The 18466-nt window shown below is 49.5% G+C and overlaps 1 protein-coding gene across 1 annotated transcript; it reads right to left on the bottom strand.

Moving 5' to 3' along the window:
• Positions 1–10041: 10041 nt before the first annotated feature.
• On the bottom strand, positions 10042–11991 carry LOC114867148 (transmembrane protein 150C-like). Its single transcript, XM_029169568.3, has 5 exons — positions 11762–11991; positions 11357–11424; positions 11126–11253; positions 10873–11050; positions 10042–10634 (listed from the first exon to the last, which is right to left on the bottom strand). The coding sequence occupies exons 1-5, from the start codon at positions 11863–11865 to the stop codon at positions 10420–10422; spliced, it is 693 nt and encodes a 230-aa protein (XP_029025401.1). The 5' UTR covers positions 11866–11991; the 3' UTR covers positions 10042–10419.
• Positions 11992–18466: the final 6475 nt, after the last annotated feature.

Genomic DNA, 18466 nt, shown 5'->3' with positions numbered 1-18466 from the left:
ATGTGATCTTCCACAGGTGCCAAACTTCTATGATCCTCAACAACAAAGAGGAAGACTTGAATCTGGCTTTTAGACTAAGAATGGATGAGTATGATTATGTTCTGTTTATCACATCGGAAACAATGAAGTGCTTTGGTTGTGGTAAAGAGGGACATCTCATCAGAGCCTGCCCAGACAAAGCTGAAGGGAACTCCCACTCTGCTTCAGGAGGCAGTGGAGGAACTCACAGCGGAGAAGATCAACATGGAGGACAGGCTGATGGACGGAGGAAGGTGGAGGAGGTGCTGACAGACAGAAGAACGATGGAGAAGGTGCTGACAGACAGGAGGAAGGTGGAGGAGGTGCTGACAGACAGAAGAACGATGGAGAAGGTGCTGACAGACAGGAAGAAGGTGGAGGAGGTGCTGACGGACAGGAGGAAGGTGGAGGAGGTGCAGACAGACAGGAGGACAGTGGAGAAGGTGCTGACAGACAGGAGGAAGGTGGAGAAGGTGCTGGTGGACAGGAGGAGGCTGATGGTGAAGACGCTCCAGCATTAGGTGGACATGACTCTGTGGTCAGGGCAGACAACAAACAGGCTGAAGAAGCTGAGGTGGAGTCGTTAAACACTATGGAAAAGCAGACTGACCATGAGAAGGAGATGTGTGACGGTGATTTGGATGGAAGCAGCACTACAGACGCAAAGAACGTAGATATGGCAGAAGGTGAAAAAGAAAGTATAAAAAAGGAAAAGCAAAGCTACTGTACTGTAGACAGCTCCCAAGACCTGTTGGGGGCTGTGAAAAAGGCAAAGGGAGGAAACTGGACAGTCAACGGGTACCTCCAGAATCTGACATTTGTGAGGATGACGTCTCTATATGCACAGACACTAAAATGTCTGACTGCAGATCTCCCGCACAGAGGCCCAAGGCCTACAGTGTTGATAGAGTTAAGTTGTTTCTGTTCCAGACTAAAAATATGAAGGGGGTGAAAATTGAAGGTCATTCCCCATATACAGTAAAGAACGTTTTGTAAAATTAGTTTGTGGGCAGTTGAGAAGCAGACGCAAAGGAGGTTACACTTACCAAGAGGTTTATAGATAAAAACTGGATAAAAACTGGTGCACAAAGTGAGTCAAGAACTTCAAAATGATGATGATGGCAGTCTTTGTGTGACTAATGTGTTTTATTTTTGTTGTTTTTGGTTTTTCCTGTCATGATTAATTTTAAAATTAGCATATTGAAGCTAAATGGGGCCAGGATTTTAAGAAAAGAATGGCTGCTTTTGAGCTCATGAAATTGAATCGGATTGATGTTATGTTTATACAGGAGATGCACAGTGACAGCAGCAATGAAGTCGACTGGCACAAAGAATGGGATGGGCAGGTGACACTGAACCATGGCAGCAGTAGTAGTGGAGGGTGGGCATACTGTTCTCCAGATCTTGTCTTCCAACCTCCCTTATTGTTTTCAAAGTGATTCCAGGCAGGCTATTGGCAGTGCAGGCAGCGTTTGAGCACCGCACAGTTACCTTGATTAATGTATATGCTCTTACCATTGGGACAGAGAGAATTTCTTTCCTCGGCGAAGTTAATACTGTTTTAAAACTTTTCAATTCTGACGATCTCCTGTTTTTAGGCGGTGATTTTAATTGTACTGAAAATGTCTTGCTGGATCGTAACCACATTGAACCTCTTTAAAACTCTTCAGCTGGCAGATGTTTGGAGGAGTCTTCACAATGCTGAAAGACAAGACACGTGGTCACATATGAGAGACAATATAGTTTCTCTGGTGAGATTGGACAGGTTTTATTGTTTTAAACACCAGCTAAACGTTTTTAGATCTTGCTCTATCTCACCTGTTGGTTTTACTGATCATGGCATGGTTCTGTGTCACGTTTATATTAACAAGATCAAGTATAGGAGCCCCTACTGGAATTTTAATACTTCCTTACTGCTTGATAAGGGCTTTAAGGATGGTTTTAGGTTCTTATGGGAGAATTTTAAGACCAGACAATCGGATTTTATAAATTTGAGACAGTGGTGGGACAGTGGGAAGGTGGAAATTAAGCAATTTTGTTTGCAGTACACTCTCAATGTCACTAGCGACATTACCAGATCTATTAGAGATCTAGAGACTGACATCGTGAAACTGCAACAGAAAATAGAGTTCACGGGAAACAGAGGAAACATTGAGGTCCTCAAATCCAAACAGGCAAGTTTTGCCAGCCTTCTGGGCACCAGAGCCCAGGGGGCACTAATACAGACCAGGTTCCAGAACATCACAGAGATGGATGCCTCCTCTGGGTTCTTTTTTGGTCTGGAGAAGAAGGATGGCCAGAAAAGATACATCCACAGTTTGCGGTCCTCTACTGCAGAGGAGCTGAGGGAACCTGCTGACATCAGACAGAGTGCTGTGGTTTTTTACAGGGATTTGTACAAATGTGAGTACAGAATAAGGAATGTTTTCACAATTTCTGTAGTGATCTTCCTCAGGCCTTTGAAGCATTGGTAGAACCCCTGTCCCTACAGGAATTGTGCACGGCCCTGCAAAGCATAAAAGGGAGGAGAGCTCCTGGTCTGGATAGACTGCCTGTTGAGTTTTTCAAGACTTTTTGAGTTGAACTGGGCCAAGATTTATTATGTGTGTTCAATGAGAGTATTGCAGAGAACTGCCTGCCCTTCAGTTGCAGAAGAGCAGTTCTCACACTGCTGCTGAAAAAGGGAGATTTGCAGGACATTAAGAAGTGGCGTCCAGTTTCATTACTCTGTACGGACTACAAAATCCTCCAATCAATTAAGACAATGTGATTTATTCGGGATGTTTTGAAACTCTCTAGTTCATTAGGCATTGACTTAGGTCTGATTTCAATAGACCAAGAAAAAGCTTTTGACCGGGTTGAGCACCAATAGTTCTGGAAAACTCTAGGGAGTTTTGGCCTCAACCCTGGTCTCATAGCTATGATCAAGGTTCTGTACCAAGACATTGAGAGTGTGCTGAAGGTTAATGGTGGGCTGAGGGCTACTTTTAGTGTGGGACGGGGCATCGGACAAGGTTGCTTTCTCTCAGGGATACTGTACGCCCTGTCAATAGAGCCTCTTTTATGTAAGATCCGCTCAAGCGTCAAAGGGTTGTTTTTACCTAACTGCACTGTAAACCCCACTTTATCAGCCTGTGCTGATGATATTGTTGTCCTTGTCACAGGGGAAGAAATTGAGACACTTGGGAATTGAGACACTTGGGAAAATTATCACACTTTTTTGGGAATTATCGTCTGCTGAAGAAAACTGGCCAAAGAGTCAGGCTTTGGCTGTTGGAAGATGGAAGGAGAGGTCTTCCCAGCCTCCCCAGGGTTCTCCATAAGTACATCAAGGCTAAGGCCCCGACAAATGAGATGCTGAATGAATGTCTCAGGCAGTGGAGAACAGAGGATGAGATGCTGGAAGAGGGACCATCAAAGGAGGAAAAGCCCTTACACGGGATGTACACCGGAACATAACTGAAGTGGCTGATCTCAACGAATCCTACCAATGGCTTGAAAGGGCTGGGCTGAAGGACAGCACAGAGGCACTCATCCTGGCCGCACAGGAGCAGCCCTGAGCAACAGAGCCATAGAAGCCCAGATCTACCACACCAGACAAGACCCAAGGTGTAGACTGTGCAAAGAGGCCCCAGAGACGGTCCAGCACATAACTGCAGGGTGTAAGATGCTGGCGGGGAAAGCGTACATGGAACGCCATAACCAAGTGGCTGGCATAGTATACAGGAACATCTGCGCAGAGTATGGACTGGAAACCCCAAGGTCAAAGTGAGAAACACCTCTCAAGGTGGTAGAGAACGAGCGAGCCAAGATCCTGTGGGAATTCCAGATACAGACAGACAGAATGGTAATGGCGAACCAACCAGACATTGTTGTGGTGGACAAAGAGCAGAGGAAAGCCGTAGTGGTGGATGTAGCAATACCAAGCGATGGCAACATCAGGAAAAAGGAACATGAGAAACTAGAGAAATACCAAGGGCTCAGAGAAGAACTGGAGAAGGATTGGAAGGTGAAGGCCACAGTGGTGCTTGTGGTGATCGGAGCACTGGGGGCAGTGACCCCCAAACTGGAGGAGTGGCTACAATAGATCCCTGGAAAAACATCCGACATCTCAGTCCAGAAAAGTGCAGTCCTAGGAACAGCAAGGATACTGCGCAGAACCCTCAAGCTTCCTGGCCTCTGGTAGAGGACCCGAGCTTGGAAAGTGGATGAGACCACCCGCAGAGGGTGAGAATAGAGTGTGTGTGTGTGTGTGTCTGTGTGTGTGTGTGTGTGTGTGTGTGTGTGTGTGTGTGTGTGTGTGTGTGTGTGTGTGTGTGTGTTTATATAGCGCCTGGCAGCACAAATGAACCAGCTGCTAAGAGATGGGACCGAACAGCTGGCTCCCCCTTGCCGTAGCATTTGTGTCGTATCTCGTCAATCTCAAGTTGTTATAGCATTTGCTGTTTGTGGATGTTAGAACACTGAGCTACTAGTTGCTTCGCTGTCAGCCTTGAATGTGGGTTTCTCTGTTCCCATTCACCGCACATTTTTTGCATGTAACCCCTCTGACTAGGGTTACTTGAGTAGTAGCATTTCAACAGAGCCTTGTTCTCGCATCTCAGCCATTTCTTTCTTGTTCCAGTAGCCCACTTCTTGCCAAGGTGCTCTGGTTCCCCAACAACTGACACAGACCTTGTTATACCGGGCAACGTCTAAGCCTGCATTTCATGTGGTTCATGTCTCTTATCATCATATGAGATAGGCAGTAGGTTGAAGGGTCTTGCCCAAGGACCCACACGGGATGTTCACTCCGCCCTGACGGGGATTCGAATCAGGGTCCCCCCGTGTGCAAGTCCTGCGACTTTACCGATTGAGCGACTGGTAGCGTTTTGTTTAAGCATGCACACGTCACCCTGGGATTGTTCTGCTTTGCACACGTCTCAGACATCTTGTTCCAACATGTGTGTGTAGTCAGCGAAATCACAACTGGCATTGATGCTAAACGATGACCTGCTTTATATGATGCTTATTATGTTTATCTGCTGCAATATACATGCAGACAATGATGCATTTACATTTGTACGCATGTGTGTAGTCAGTGCAATGACAACTGGCTTAAAGGGTGTCAGGAACGCTCGGATGAGGACCCAAATGCACAGCGTAACACAGGTTGACGGTGATCAAAGGGTGGTCTATTCCGGGTAGGCAGAGACAGCGTCAGGGACAGGCAAGGTTCATACACAAAAGCCAGGTATACAGTATCAAGTCGTCAGGCGGAGAATCGTGGTCAGGCAGACAATCAAGGTTGGTAACGTGCAGAGCAGAAAACAGGGTACACAAAACGCGGCCGGACAGGATAACGAACTGGGAACGACGGTAACACACAAACAACGATCTGGCAGAGAACTAAGGACACAGGTGGTGGTTAAATACAAGAAGTGATTACTGATTTAAAACAGGTGTGTGTAATGACCGGGTGAAGCAAGAACAGCTGTGACGTGACGTAAACCGGAAGTGAAGCTTGAACTGAAACAGACCAGGAGACTACCAAAGTAAAACAGGAAGTGGAAACTGGAAACCCAAAACATGATTATATAGCTGATGACCGAAGTCCTTTCAAAATAAACTGGAACACAGAGCCAGAACCTGACAGTACCCCTCCCCCTAGGGCGACTTCCACGGCGCCCACGGAAGCCCCCCCCCCAAACCAGGGCGGGCAGAGGGCGGTCCCAGGAGGAGGGACCGAATCCCACCCCCTCAAGGCAACCAAGCAGGTTGGGCGGAGGGAGGACCGGAGGAGGGTCAAATCAAGAGTCCACAACACAAAAACAGAAAGTCCACGGCCAGGAAAACGCAGAGTCCAGGAATTCCCTCACGGCGGGTGGAGACGCGGTGAGATCCTGCTCAGCCGCCGCTGAGGCAGGGTGGCACGCCTAGTGCCCTTGAGCTGGGCCAGCGTCCATGGGGACCACCCCGAACGGCGATGTCCTCCAGGCGGACGCTGATCCTGGAGACTGAGGGGCCGAGGCGGACGGCGCCACAGGAGGCAGCGCCACCCAGGCAGCAGGAGGCGCCGAGGGCGAGGCCACCAGTCCGGCAGCCGAGACAGAGACGAGGCAGGAACCAGAGATGAAGACAGACGTGGAGACGCGGCCGGAGCCGGACCGCCAGGAACCGATGCGGGTGCGGCCGGAGCCGGGCCGCCAGGAACCGATGCAGGTGCGGCCGGAGCCGGGCCGCCAGGAACCGCAGCGGGAGCTGTGACAGGAACGACCCCCTCCTGGAGGTCGGCAGGAACTACGACGGGAACGACCCCCTCCTGGAGGTCGGCAGGAACTACGACGGGCGCGACCCCCTCCTGGAGGTCGGCAGGAACTACGACGGGCGCGACCCCCTCCTGGAGGTCGGCAGGAACTACGACGGGCGCGACCCCCTCCTGGAGGTCGGCAGGAACTACGACGGGCGCGACCCCCTCCTGGAGGTCGGCAGGAACTACGACGGGCGCGACCCCCTCCTGGAGGTCGGCAGGAACTACGGCTGGCGCGACCTCCTCCTGGAGGTCCGCAGGGACTGCGGCTGGCGCGACCTCCTCCTGGAGGTGCGCAGGGACTGCAGCTGGCGCGACCTTCTCCTGGAGGTGCGCAGGGACTGCAGCTGGTGCGACCTCCTCCTGGAGGTCCGCAGGGACTGCAGCTGGCGTGACCTCCTCCTGGAGGTCCGCAGGAGCTGCAGCGGGCGCGACCTCCTCCTGGAGGTCCGCAGGAGCTGCAGCAGGCGCGACCTCCTCCTGGGGGTCCGCAGGAGCGGCAGCGGGCGCCGCAGCCGGCGCCGCCTCCTCCTGGAGGTCGGCGAGAGCTGCGGCTCCTAGGGTGACAGGGACACGAACGGCCTCCTTGCGGGAGCCGACAGGAACGGGGACTGGAACGACCGCTACCGGGCCGACAGGAACGGGAGCTGGAACGGCCTCGACTTGGCCGACAGGAACAGGGACTGGAACGGCTGCTACTTGGCCGACAGGAACGGCCTCAACATGGCCGACAGGGACAGGAACGGCCTCAACATGGCCGACAGGGACAAGAACGGCCTCAACATGGCCGACAGGAACAGGAACGACCTCTACTTGGCCGACAGGAACAGGAACGGCCTCAACATGGCCGACAGGAACAGGAACGGCGTCCTTACTAGAGCCGGCGGCGCTGCTCTCAGGCTCCTCACAGGAGCCGGCGGCGCTGCCCTCAGGCTCCTCACAGGGGCCGGCGGCGCTGCCCTCAGGCTCCTCACAGGGGCCGGCGGCCCTGCCCTCAGGCTCCTCACAGGGGCCGGCGGCGCTGCCCTCAGGCTCCTCACAGGGGCCGGCAGGGACTGAAACGGCGTCTCCTCTGGAGCTGGCATGGCTACTTGCCGCTGCCGAGCTCGACGGAGCAGACGTCGGGCCTGATCGGGTGCCCATAGCACTTGTTCGACAGATGGTGACCTCTGGCTGGGACAAGACCTGCGCGTGACTGGGCTGTACTGGGACAGGACTCGACTGAACTGGGGCCTGGACGTGACTCGACTGGGCTGGAATGTGGACTGGGTTCGAGTGGACGGGAACCTGGACTAGACTCGACGGGACGGGAACCTGGACTAGACTCAACTAGACTGGAACCTGGACTGGGCTCGAATGGGCTGGAACCTGGACTGGGCTCGACCGGACTGGGACGGGACTCGACTGGGCTAGAACGTGGACTAGACTCGACTGGACGGGAACCTGGACTAGACTCGACTGGACAGGAACCTGGACTAGACTCGACTGGACGGGAACCTGGACTGGGCTCGACTGGACTGGGACGGGACTCGACTGGGCTAGAACGTGGACTAGACTCGACTGGGCTGGACTCTGGATGCAACGAGACTGTGCTGGAGCCTGAACGGAACACGGCTGAGCTGGAGACTGAACGGAACACGGCTGAGCTGGAGACTGAACGGAGCACGGCTGAGCTGGGGACTGAACGGAACACGTCTGAGCTGGAGACTGAACGGAACACGGCTGAGCTGGAGACTGAACGGAACACGACTGAGCTGGAGACTGAACGGAACACGCCTGAGCTGGAGACTGAACGGAACACGGCTGAGCTGGAGACTGAACAGCACACGGCTGGGCTGGAGAGCACGGAGACGGAGGACCACACGAGTGCAGGAAGTCCTCCCAGCGGAGTAAACGTGGCGCTGGGCAGGCTGGTGCAATCATGACGGTCCGACGGGGCTGGGAGGAGGAAACCGAAACCATCGGCGGTGCGACCGGGGCTGGCGTGGTGCAAAGCGCGCTGTCCAACTCGCCAAGTCGCGCGCGCAATCGCTCGTAGAGACGACGGACACTGGGGCGCTCTAGCACGCTATCCTCGTCCTCCAAGGTCCACATCGCCACCTCCACGGCGCATCGCTGGGTTCTCGGATGGAGCGCCCTTCGGTAATCCTCCGCGAGGATCGAAAAATAATCGCATAGGTCGCTGGGTAGCTCGGCACATGTAAACTCCATTCTTCCCGTGGTTGACTGATACTCGCGGCCAAAAGGCAATAAACAAAAACAGTCACTGACCTAGACGGAGGATGAATGCTGGCTGGATCCAAGTCTGGCCAGATCGTTCTGTCAGGAACGCTCGGATGAGGACCCAAATGCACAGCGTAACACAGGTTGACGGTGATCAAAGGGTGGTTTATTCCGGGTAGGCAGAGACAGCGTCAGGGACAGGCAAGGTTCATACACGAAAGCCAGGTATACAGTACCAAGTCGTCAGGCGGAGAATCGTGGTCAGGCAGGCAATCAAGGTCAGTAACGTGCAGAGCAGAAAACGGTACACAAAACGCGGCCGGACAGGATAACGAACTGGGAACGACGGTAACACACAAACAACGATCTGGCAGAGAACTAAGGACACAGGTGGTGGTTAAATACAAGAAGTGATTACTGATTTAAAACAGGTGTGTGTAATGACCGGGTGAAGCAAGAACAGCTGTGACGTGACGTAAACCGGAAGTGAAGCTCGAACTGAAACAGAGACCAGGAGACTACCAAAGTAAAACAGGAAGTGGAAACTGGAAACCCAAAACATGATTATATAGCTGATGACCGAAGTCCTTTCAAAATAAACTGGAACACAGAGCCAGAACCTGACAAAGGGTGTCTGATTTGATCTGACATTGCACTAATAGATTTGATTTTAACAGCATATTTTAATAATAATAATACTCATTTATTTCATGTGACTACAAGGATAAATTACAAACAGATTTTTAGTGTTGACAGACTATGTTGGTAGCTTCATTAATGTGTGTAGCCCTTTAATCGTCAAAATTTATGTTCACCTCTGTGGCTGCTGAAAGCATGGCTTGAGCTCTGAAATCACAAATGACGCAAAGAAGAACTGAACAATGTTTCAAAACATCTCAGAATTCTTCATCACTTCCTGTGAAACTAGAGACCGACAGTTTTTAACACGATGCCCCTGAAAAGTGTCCACACTCGCCATTTGCTCTCTGAGCTTCCAGGCATTTGTTGGCAATGTCGAGTTTCCTCTTAGTTTGCTGGGACATGAGAACAGTGCTGGTTATAGCCCATAATGATTTGCTAATACAGATACATTCTGAAGATATATTCAGCCGTTGTCACAGGATAAACTGACTCACAGGATCTGTGGCAACAGCCAAACAATTCTGGATCAGACGCTCAAATGTGTTCTTCAGGACCAGGTGCTCCTCAGGAATTGTCTTCTTCAGGATCTTCTCAGTCGGGATGGACTGCAGAGGCTATCATTACATTTAATAAGCTCATTATCATAAATCATGGTTTAATAAGACAGAAACGATTGGATATTAGGACATTTACTGTGCAATCAATCTTCTGACATCTATAAAAACATTTTCTAAAACTTAATAAATGCTAAATATTTATTATTAAGACAATGAATTAGTTCAGGCCTGGGATTTAAGATGAATGTCAGGTGGGATCTGTGTGGGCTATTTGAGGCATTGATACAAGACTAAACAAATCAACTCAAAACAAAACAAAAAACAGTTTCTTTTTAATTGGCGCAGAAATGTCGGTATTTCAGTTTCAAAACATTTGTGTTTTAAAATAAATTATTAATAATGTCATGGTATTTACACATTCAAAAAGTAATCCACAAGATGTTTATTGTGTGTAAAATGTAGTGCAACAATCATTTCCACACTAAAGCATTGTTAGAACTAATTAACTGAGGTGATACTGTGTTATTAAATCAAATGCATTTGAATTGCTTATAGATGGAGAGCAACATTCACATACGTGTGAGGTAGTGACTACAAGTCAGGACATTCAAGCTACTGTAACTGTATCCACGATGTTCACAACAAAAGGGATTTGTGTCACAATTAAATTTTTGTCAATTTTTTTCATTTTTAAGGATCTATAAGTGGGACCTTTTCAGACACCGTAGTGATGAATTCTTCCTTTGTGAGGAGATCTCCAGAGTTCTCTGTGCACTCGATGCTGAAGCGATAGTGTCTAAATTCAATGGCAAAGGTGCTGAAGAAGACGAGGTATAGCATGATCACGACCCACTGGAATCCAGGTGTAAGGTACACGTAAGAGCATTGGAACATAGGGTAGATAACTGCAGCAGGTGAGTTAAGGGAGAGACATGAAAGAAACTGTATTCTTCACTTCTTTTGTAGTAACTGTAACTGGCTGAATTAAGAAGCAGCCCCGTATCATGATGCTTCCACCACCATATCCACCATGTCACAAGCAGAGTCTGGTGGTGAGGACCTGTCAGTCATTTAGTGTTGTTTAAATACAGCACCTCAATCAATGTGTTTTACTGTGTCGAGTAGGTCTCAGTGAAAGGATACAGAAAGTCAGGCAGACAGTGATGGCCATAGACAAGAGGACTCGGAGAAGACCGACCATCGTTCCCTCTTTCTTCAAGTTAACCTTCAGGGTTATGATTGTCTGCATCCAGCAGTAGAGCAATCCAGCGAAAAACGTCATATATGAACCGTTGTTGGCCAGATCTCCATTCACTGCAAACTAAATTCCAGAGGGTTAATCCTGTGGAACACACTTTACAGCCAACATACATTTTAAAACAGTGAAGCGATGTACCGGGATGTTTCCAGTGATTAACATTCCACGGAAGGAAAAAGAGAAAACCACCACTCCGCTTATGTTCAGGCACTGAACCTCTGCTCTGGATTTCAGTTGACAGTATCTGAGGAAGACGACGGCGAACACTAAAACAGAACAGAGACATGACATTTCTTTTACATTTAGTTCCTGATGAAGAATCTCTCCCACAGGACACATCTACACTGTTTGGTGAATCATTCTTCTTACACAGAAAAGCGGACACGTTTATGACAGCGCTGAAGATGCAGCTGGCTGGCGCAGAATTGGCTCCGTCCCTGAGGAGAAAAACAGGAAACACTCACTGTTACACTTGGCAAGTAAAAAAGTTAAGCTTTCACTGTTTAGTGGGAATTAAACGTAAAGTATGTACCCAAGGTATAGAGGAAAGCTCAACCGAGCATCTGTCGACACAGAAGTAAGTTGACAGCCCATCACAGGATACAGCAAATATTATTCATAACGGTTCTAATCATCTTCCATAGATTTTGGTCAAAAGTGACACCTACAAACAGGCTCCGTAGTCAGAACAACACTGTAGAAAAAGCTCCCTCATCTAATTTCCAGACTTCTTCCAGACTGAAAAGAACATCCGTGAAGGAAAACTGAACTTACACCAGCCAGAATCCAGCAGCTGTGAACCCAGAGCTGAAGAGAGGCAGCAGAGCCCCCGGGCTGAGGTTGCACATTGTGTCTACGCGATCCCACGGGTGAAGCATGGTGTTGGTTTGGATGATCGACCACGAGACTGTGTAGGATCGAAAGTTTCGACGCTGTCTTAAGTGTAGAGTGTTCTGCTCCCTGGGGCAGTTCAAGTGTGTGCATGCAAAGCAACTTCTGGAGAATCAAGACTTATGTGATTTACTGAAAACGTTCCCACTATTTTATCTTTCAAAATAATAAACCTGACCAACTGTCAAACTATGTATAACATACACTACATGTACATACTGCAAATTTATGTGGAACATGACTGGAATTTTGTTCAACTGGTGTTGTGTGCAGCAAAATCCTCAAAACGAGGATACAAATATATGTAGTAATTTTCTTTAGACCTTTAGTTTGAAATTACTCTGCTTGACAAAATTACACAACAGTTGACTTTAGTGTGACTCATCTCTAACAGGAATACCACTGTCTCTGCTTTGAAGTGTGCTCGTTTTTGCTCTGTTTATGGATGTGTGTTTGTATATTGATGTGTGTTTGTATAGTCGCTGTCTGTCTGTCTGTCTGTCTGTCTGTCTGTCTGTCTGTCTGTCTGTCTGTCTGTCTGTCTGTCTGTCTGTCTGTCTGTCTGTCTGTCTTTCTGTCTGTCTGTCTGTCTATCTATCTATCTATCTATCTATCTATCTATCTATCTATCTATCTATCTATCTATCTATCTATCTATCTATCTATCTATCTATCTATCTATCTATCTATCTATATAAAAAAAAAAAAACCCTTCTCACCCCACGCGGGTGGTCTCATCCACTTTCCAAGCTCGGGTCCTCTACCAGAGGCCAGGAAGCTTGAGGGTTCTGCGCAGTATCCTTGCTGTTCCTAGGACTGCATTTTTCTGGACTGAGATGTCGGATGTTATTCCAGGGATCTGTTGTAGCCATTCCTCCAATTTGGGGGTCACTGCCCCCAGTGCTCCAATCACCACAGGCACCACTGTGGCCTTCACCTTCCAATCCTTCTCCAGTTCTTCTCTGAGCCCTTGGTATTTCTCTAGTTTCTCATGTTCCTTTTTCCTGATGTTGCCATCTCTTGGTATTTCTACATCCACCACTACAGCTTTCCTCTGTTCTTTGTCCACCACCACAATGTCTGGTTGGTTCGCCATTACCATTCTGTCAGTCTGGATCTGGAAGTCCCACAGGATCTTGGCTCGCTCGTTCTCTACCACCTTGGGAGGTGTTTCCCACTTTGACCTTGGGGTTTCCAGTCCATACTCTGTGCAGATGTTCCTGTATACTATGCCAGCCACTTGGTTATGGCGTTCCATGTATGCTTTCCCTGCCAGCATCTTACACCCTGCAGTTATGTGCTGGACCGTCTCAGGGGCCTCTTTGCACAGTCTACACCTTGGGTCTTGTCTGGTGTGGTAGATCTGGGCCTCTATGGCTCTGTTGCTCAGGGCCTGCTCCTGTGCGGGCAGGATGAGTGCCTCTGTGCTGTCCTTTAGCCCAGCCCTTTCAAGCCATTGGTAGGATTTGTTGAGATCAGCCACTTCAGTTATGTTCCGGTGGTACATCCCGTGCAAGGGCTTGTCCTCCCATGATGGTCCCTCTTCCAGCATCTCATCCTCTGTTCTCCACTGCCTGAGACATTCACTCAGCACGTCATCTGTCGGTGTTATCCTTGATGTACTTATGGATCTTGGATGTTTCATCCTGGATAGTGGCTCTCACACTCACTAGTCCTCGCCCTCCTTCCTCCTCCTTCTTTGCGGCTAGCATATAGTCTCGGTGCTGGATTTGGGGTGGAACCCTCCATGCATGGTGAGGAGCTTTCGTGTCTTAACATCTGTGGTCTGTATCTCTTCCTTTGGCCACCTTATTATTCCCGCAGGGTATCTGATCACTGGCAGAGCGTAGCTGTTTATTGCCCGGGATTTGTTCTTGCCATTGAGCTGGCTTCTTAGGACTTGCCTGACTGAAGTATTTGGCTGTTGCCGCATTCCTTGTTGCCTGTTCAAGGTTGCCGTTCGCCTGTGGTATTCCAAGGTACTTGTAATTGTCCTCAATGTCTGCTATTGTTCCTTCTGGGAGTGAGACCCCTTCTGTGTGGATTACCTTGCCTCTCTTTGTCACCATCTTCCCACATTTCTCAAGCCCGAATATCATCCCGATATCCAAGCTGCAGATCCTGGTGGTGAGGATCAGTGAGTCGATGTCTCGCTCGCTCTTGGCGTACAGCTTGATGTCATCCATGTAGAGGAGGTGACTTATGGTGGCCCCGTTCCGGAGTCGGTATCCATAGCCAGTCTTGTTTATTATTTGGCTGAGGGGGTTCAGACCTATGCAGAACAGCAGTGGGGACAGTGCATCTCCTTGGTATATGCCACATTTGATGGATACTTGGGCAAGTGGCTTCCCATTGGCTTCAAGGGTGGTTTTCCACAACCTCATCAAGTTTGCAATGAAGGCCCTTAGAGTTCTATTGATGTTGTACAGCTCCAAGCATTCAGTGATCCTTGTGTGTGGCATTAAGTCATAGGCTTTCTTGTTGTCCATTCAGGCTGTGCACAGGTTGGTGTGTCACACTCTGTAGTCTTGGGCAACCGTTCTGTCTACCAGGAGTTGGTGTTTGGCTCCTCTGGTGTCCTTACCAATGCCCTTCTGTGCTTCGCTCATGTATTGACCCATGTGCCCACTTATCTTAGCTGCGATTATGCCTGACATGAGCTTCCATGTTGTGGAGAGGCAGGTTATTGTCTGGTAGTTGGATGGGACTGTGCCCTTTAGGGATCCTTCATTATCAGGATCATTCGCCCTTCGGTTAGCCATTCAGGGTGAGTCCCATCCCTTAGCAGCCGGTTCATTTGTGCTGCCAGGCGCTCATGGATTGCAGTGAGCTTCTTTAGCCAGTAGGTGTGGATCATATCAGGGCCGGGTGCTGTCCAGTTTTTCATACCTGAGACTCTCTATTGGATGTCTGCTACTGTGATAGTCATTGGATTCTGTTCAGGGAGGTTGCTGTGGTCTTCCCTCAGATCCACCAGCCACTGTGCATCACTTGTGTGATGCCTCCCTCTCCCATATACCTTTCCAGCCTTGGTGGGTCTACTCTGCTGTTATTACCCTGCCATTGAGAGTACACTTTCGCAGGTTGTGTTGCAAACAGCCGGTTTATTCGTCTGACTTCGTTGTCTCTGGTGTACCTCTTTAGGCGGCTGGCCAAGGCTTGTAGCCTTTGCTTGGCAGTTTCGAGTGCTTCAGGTATGGTCATGTGGCTGTACCTCTTAGGCATTGGTCTTTTCATTGCACCTCTCTGGGCCTCTGTCATTTGGCTCACTTCCCTCCGAGCTGCCTTGATTTTTGCCTCCAACCTTCGTTTCCATGGTGGGTTTTGTTTTTCATGGCTCCCATGGTTGCTCTTATAGCCAAGCACCTCTAGGATCACTGATGCTAAAGCGTATATCAGCTCATTGGTTTCTGTGATTGTTTAGGTAGGGATTGCTCTCAATGCTGCATTCACATCTTTCATGAGACTTTCTGATGGTACTTCACTTAGTCGTTGTAGTGGGGTTCGGGGTTGCCTGTTCAATCTCACCATGATCTTATCTTTCAGGTCAGTCGCTGCCTCGCTCAGCGTATCTGTGCTCATTGGGGCTTCGTACCCAATTTCTCCAATTTCTCCCCTTTGCCGTAGCATTTGTGTTGCACCTCGTCAATCTCAAGTTGTGATAGCAGTTGCCGTTTTGGGATGTTGGAACACTGAGCTACTAGTTGCTTTGCCGTCAGTCTTGAATGTGGGTTTCTCCGTTCCCCTTCCCTGCACATTCTTTGCATGTAACCCCTCTGACTACGGTTACTTGAGTAGTAGCATTCCAACAGAGCCTTGTTCTCGCATCTTAGCCATTTCTTTCTTGTTCCAGTAGCCCACTTCTCGCCTAAAGAGATACACCAGAGACAACGAAGCCAGACGAATAAACCGGCTGTTTGCAACACAACCTGCAAAAGTGTACTCTCAATGGCAGGGTATATATATATATATATATACACACACTCTATTCTCACCCTCCGCGGGTGGTCTCATCCACCTTCCAAGCTCGGGTCCTCTACCAGAGGCCAGGGAGCTTGAGGGTTCTGCGCAGTATCCTTGCTGTTCCTAGGACTGCACTTTTCTGGACTGAGATTTCTGATGTTTTTCCAGGGATCTGTTGTAGCCACTCCTCCAGTTTGGGGGTCACAGCCCCTAGTGCTCCGATCACCACAGGTACCACTGTGGCCTTCACCTTCCAAGCCTTCTCCAGTTCTTCCCTGAGCCCTTGGTATTTCTCTAGTTTCTCATGTTCCTTTTTCCTGATGTTGCCATCGCTTGGTATTGCCACATCCACCACTACGGCTTTCCTCTGCTCTTTATCCACCACCACAATGTCTGGTTGGTTCGCCATTACCATTCTGTCAGTCTGGATCTGGAAGTCCCACAGGATCTTGGCTCGCTCGTTCTCTACCACCTTGGGAGGTGTTTCCCACTTTGATCTTGGGGTTTCCAGTCCATACTCCGCGCAGATGTTCCTGTATACCATGCCAGCCACTTGGTTATGGCGTTCCATGTATGCTTTCCCTGCCAGCATCTTACACCCTGCAGTTATGTGCTGGACCGTCTCAGGGGCCTCTTTGCACAGTCTACACCTTGGGTCTTGTCTGGTGTGGTAGATCTGGGCCTCTATGGCTCTGGTGCTCAGGGCCTGCTCCTGTGCGGCTAGGATGAGTGCCTCTGTGCTGTCCTTCAGCCCAGCCCTTTCAAGCCATTGGTAGGATTTGTTGAGATCAGCCACTTCAGTTATGTTCCGGTGGTACATCCCGTGCAAGGGCTTGTCCTCCCATGATGGTCCCTCTTCCAGCATCTCATCCTCTGTTCTCCACTGCCTGAGACATTCACTCAGCACGTCATCTGTCGGGGCCTTATCCTTGATGTACTTATGGATCTTGGATGTTTCATCCTGGATAGTGGCTCTCACGCTCACTAGTCCTCGGCCTCCTTTCTTGCGGCTGGCGTACAGTCTCAGGGTGCTGGATTTGGGGTGGAACCCTCCATGCATGGTGAGGAGCTTTCGTGTCTTAACATCTGTGGTCTGTATCTCTTCCTTTGGCCACCTTATTATTCCCGCAGGGTATCTGATCACTGGCAGGGCGTAGCTGTTTATTGCCTGGGATTTGTTCTTGCCATTGAGCTGGCTTCTTAGGACTTGCCTTACTCGTTGGAGGTATTTGGCTGTTGCCGCATTCCTTGTTGCCTGTTCAAGGTTGCCGTTTGCCTGTGGTATTCCAAGGTACTTGTAGTTGTCCTCAATGTCTGCTATTGTTCCTTCTGGAAGTGAGACCCCTTCTGTGTGGATTACCTTGCCTCTCTTTGTCACCATCCTCCCACATTTCTCGAGCCCGAATGACATCCCGATGTCTGAGCTGTAGATCCTTGTGGTGTGGATCAGCGAGTCGATGTCTCGCTCATTCTTAGCATACAGCTTGATGTCGTCCATGTAGAGGAGGTGACTTATGGTGGCCCCGTTCCGGAGTCGGTATCCATAGCCAGTCTTGTTTATTATTTGGCTGAGGGGGTTCAGACCTATGCAGAACAGCAGTGGGGACAGTGCATCTCCTTGGTATATGCCACATTTGATGGATACTTGGGCAAGTGGCTTCCCATTGGCTTCAAGTGTGGTTTTCCACAACCTCATCGAGTTTGCAATGAAGGCCCTTAGAGTTCTGTTGATGTTGTACAGCTCCAAGCATTCAGTGATCCATGTGTGTGGCATTGAGTCATAGGCTTTCTTGTAGTCGATCCAGGCTGTGCACAGGTTGGTGTGTCGCGCTCTGCAGTCTTGGGCAACTGTTCTGTCTACCAGGAGTTGGTGTTTGGCTCCTCTGGTATCCTTACCAATGCCCTTCTGTGCATCGCTCATGTATTGACCCATGTGCCCACTTATCTTAGCTGCGATGATGCCTGACATGAGCTTCCATGTTGTGGAGAGGCAGGTTATTGGCCGGTAGTTGGATGGGACTGTACCCAGTTTTTCATACCTGAGACTCTTTGTTGGATGTCTGCCACTATGATAGTCACTGGATTCTGTTCAGGGAGGTTGCTGTGGTCTTCCCTTAGATCCACCAGCCACTGTGCATTGCTGTTGTGTGATGCCTCCCTCTCCCATATCCCTTTCCAGTACTGTTCAGTTTCCAGCCTTGGTGGGTCTGCTCTGCTGTTATTACCCTGCCATTGAGAGTACACTTTCGCGGGTTGTGTTGTGAACAGCCGGTTTATTCGTCTGGCTTCGTTGTCTCTGGTGTATCTCTTTAGGCGGCTGGCCAAGGCTTGTAGCCTTTGCTTGGCAGTTTCGAGTGCTTCAGGTATGGTCATCTGGTTGTACCTCTTAAGCATTGGTCTTTTCATTGCACCTCTCTGGGCCTCTGTCATTTGGCTCACTTCCCTCCGAGCTGCCTTGATTTTTGCCTCCAACCTTCGTTTCCATGGTGGGTATTGTTTCTCATGGCTCCCATGGATGCTCTTATAGCCAAGCACCTCTAGGATCACTGATGCTGAAGCGTATACCAGCTCATTGGTTTCCGTGATTGTTGTGGTAGGGATCGCTCTCAATGCTGCATTCACATC

The sequence above is a fragment of the Betta splendens genome, chromosome 12 (genome assembly GCF_900634795.4).
Source record: "Betta splendens chromosome 12, fBetSpl5.4, whole genome shotgun sequence".
Lineage (NCBI taxonomy): Eukaryota > Metazoa > Chordata > Actinopteri > Anabantiformes > Osphronemidae > Betta > Betta splendens.
This window is presented reverse-complemented; position numbering and strand designations above follow the sequence as displayed.

Bases quoted from the DNA above. Each gene is read 5' to 3' on its own strand.
- LOC114867148 (XM_029169568.3), bottom strand. From the start codon at position 11,865: ATGCTTCACCCGTGGGATCGCGTAGACACAATGTGCAACCTCAGCCCG. The intron at 11,254-11,356 runs GTAAGAAGAATG...GTTCTGTTTTAG, and splicing joins AAACGTGTCCGCTTTTCTGT to TGTTCGCCGTCGTCTTCCTC. The intron at 11,051-11,125 runs GTACATCGCTTC...TCTGGAATTTAG, and splicing joins TAATCACTGGAAACATCCCG to TTTGCAGTGAATGGAGATCT.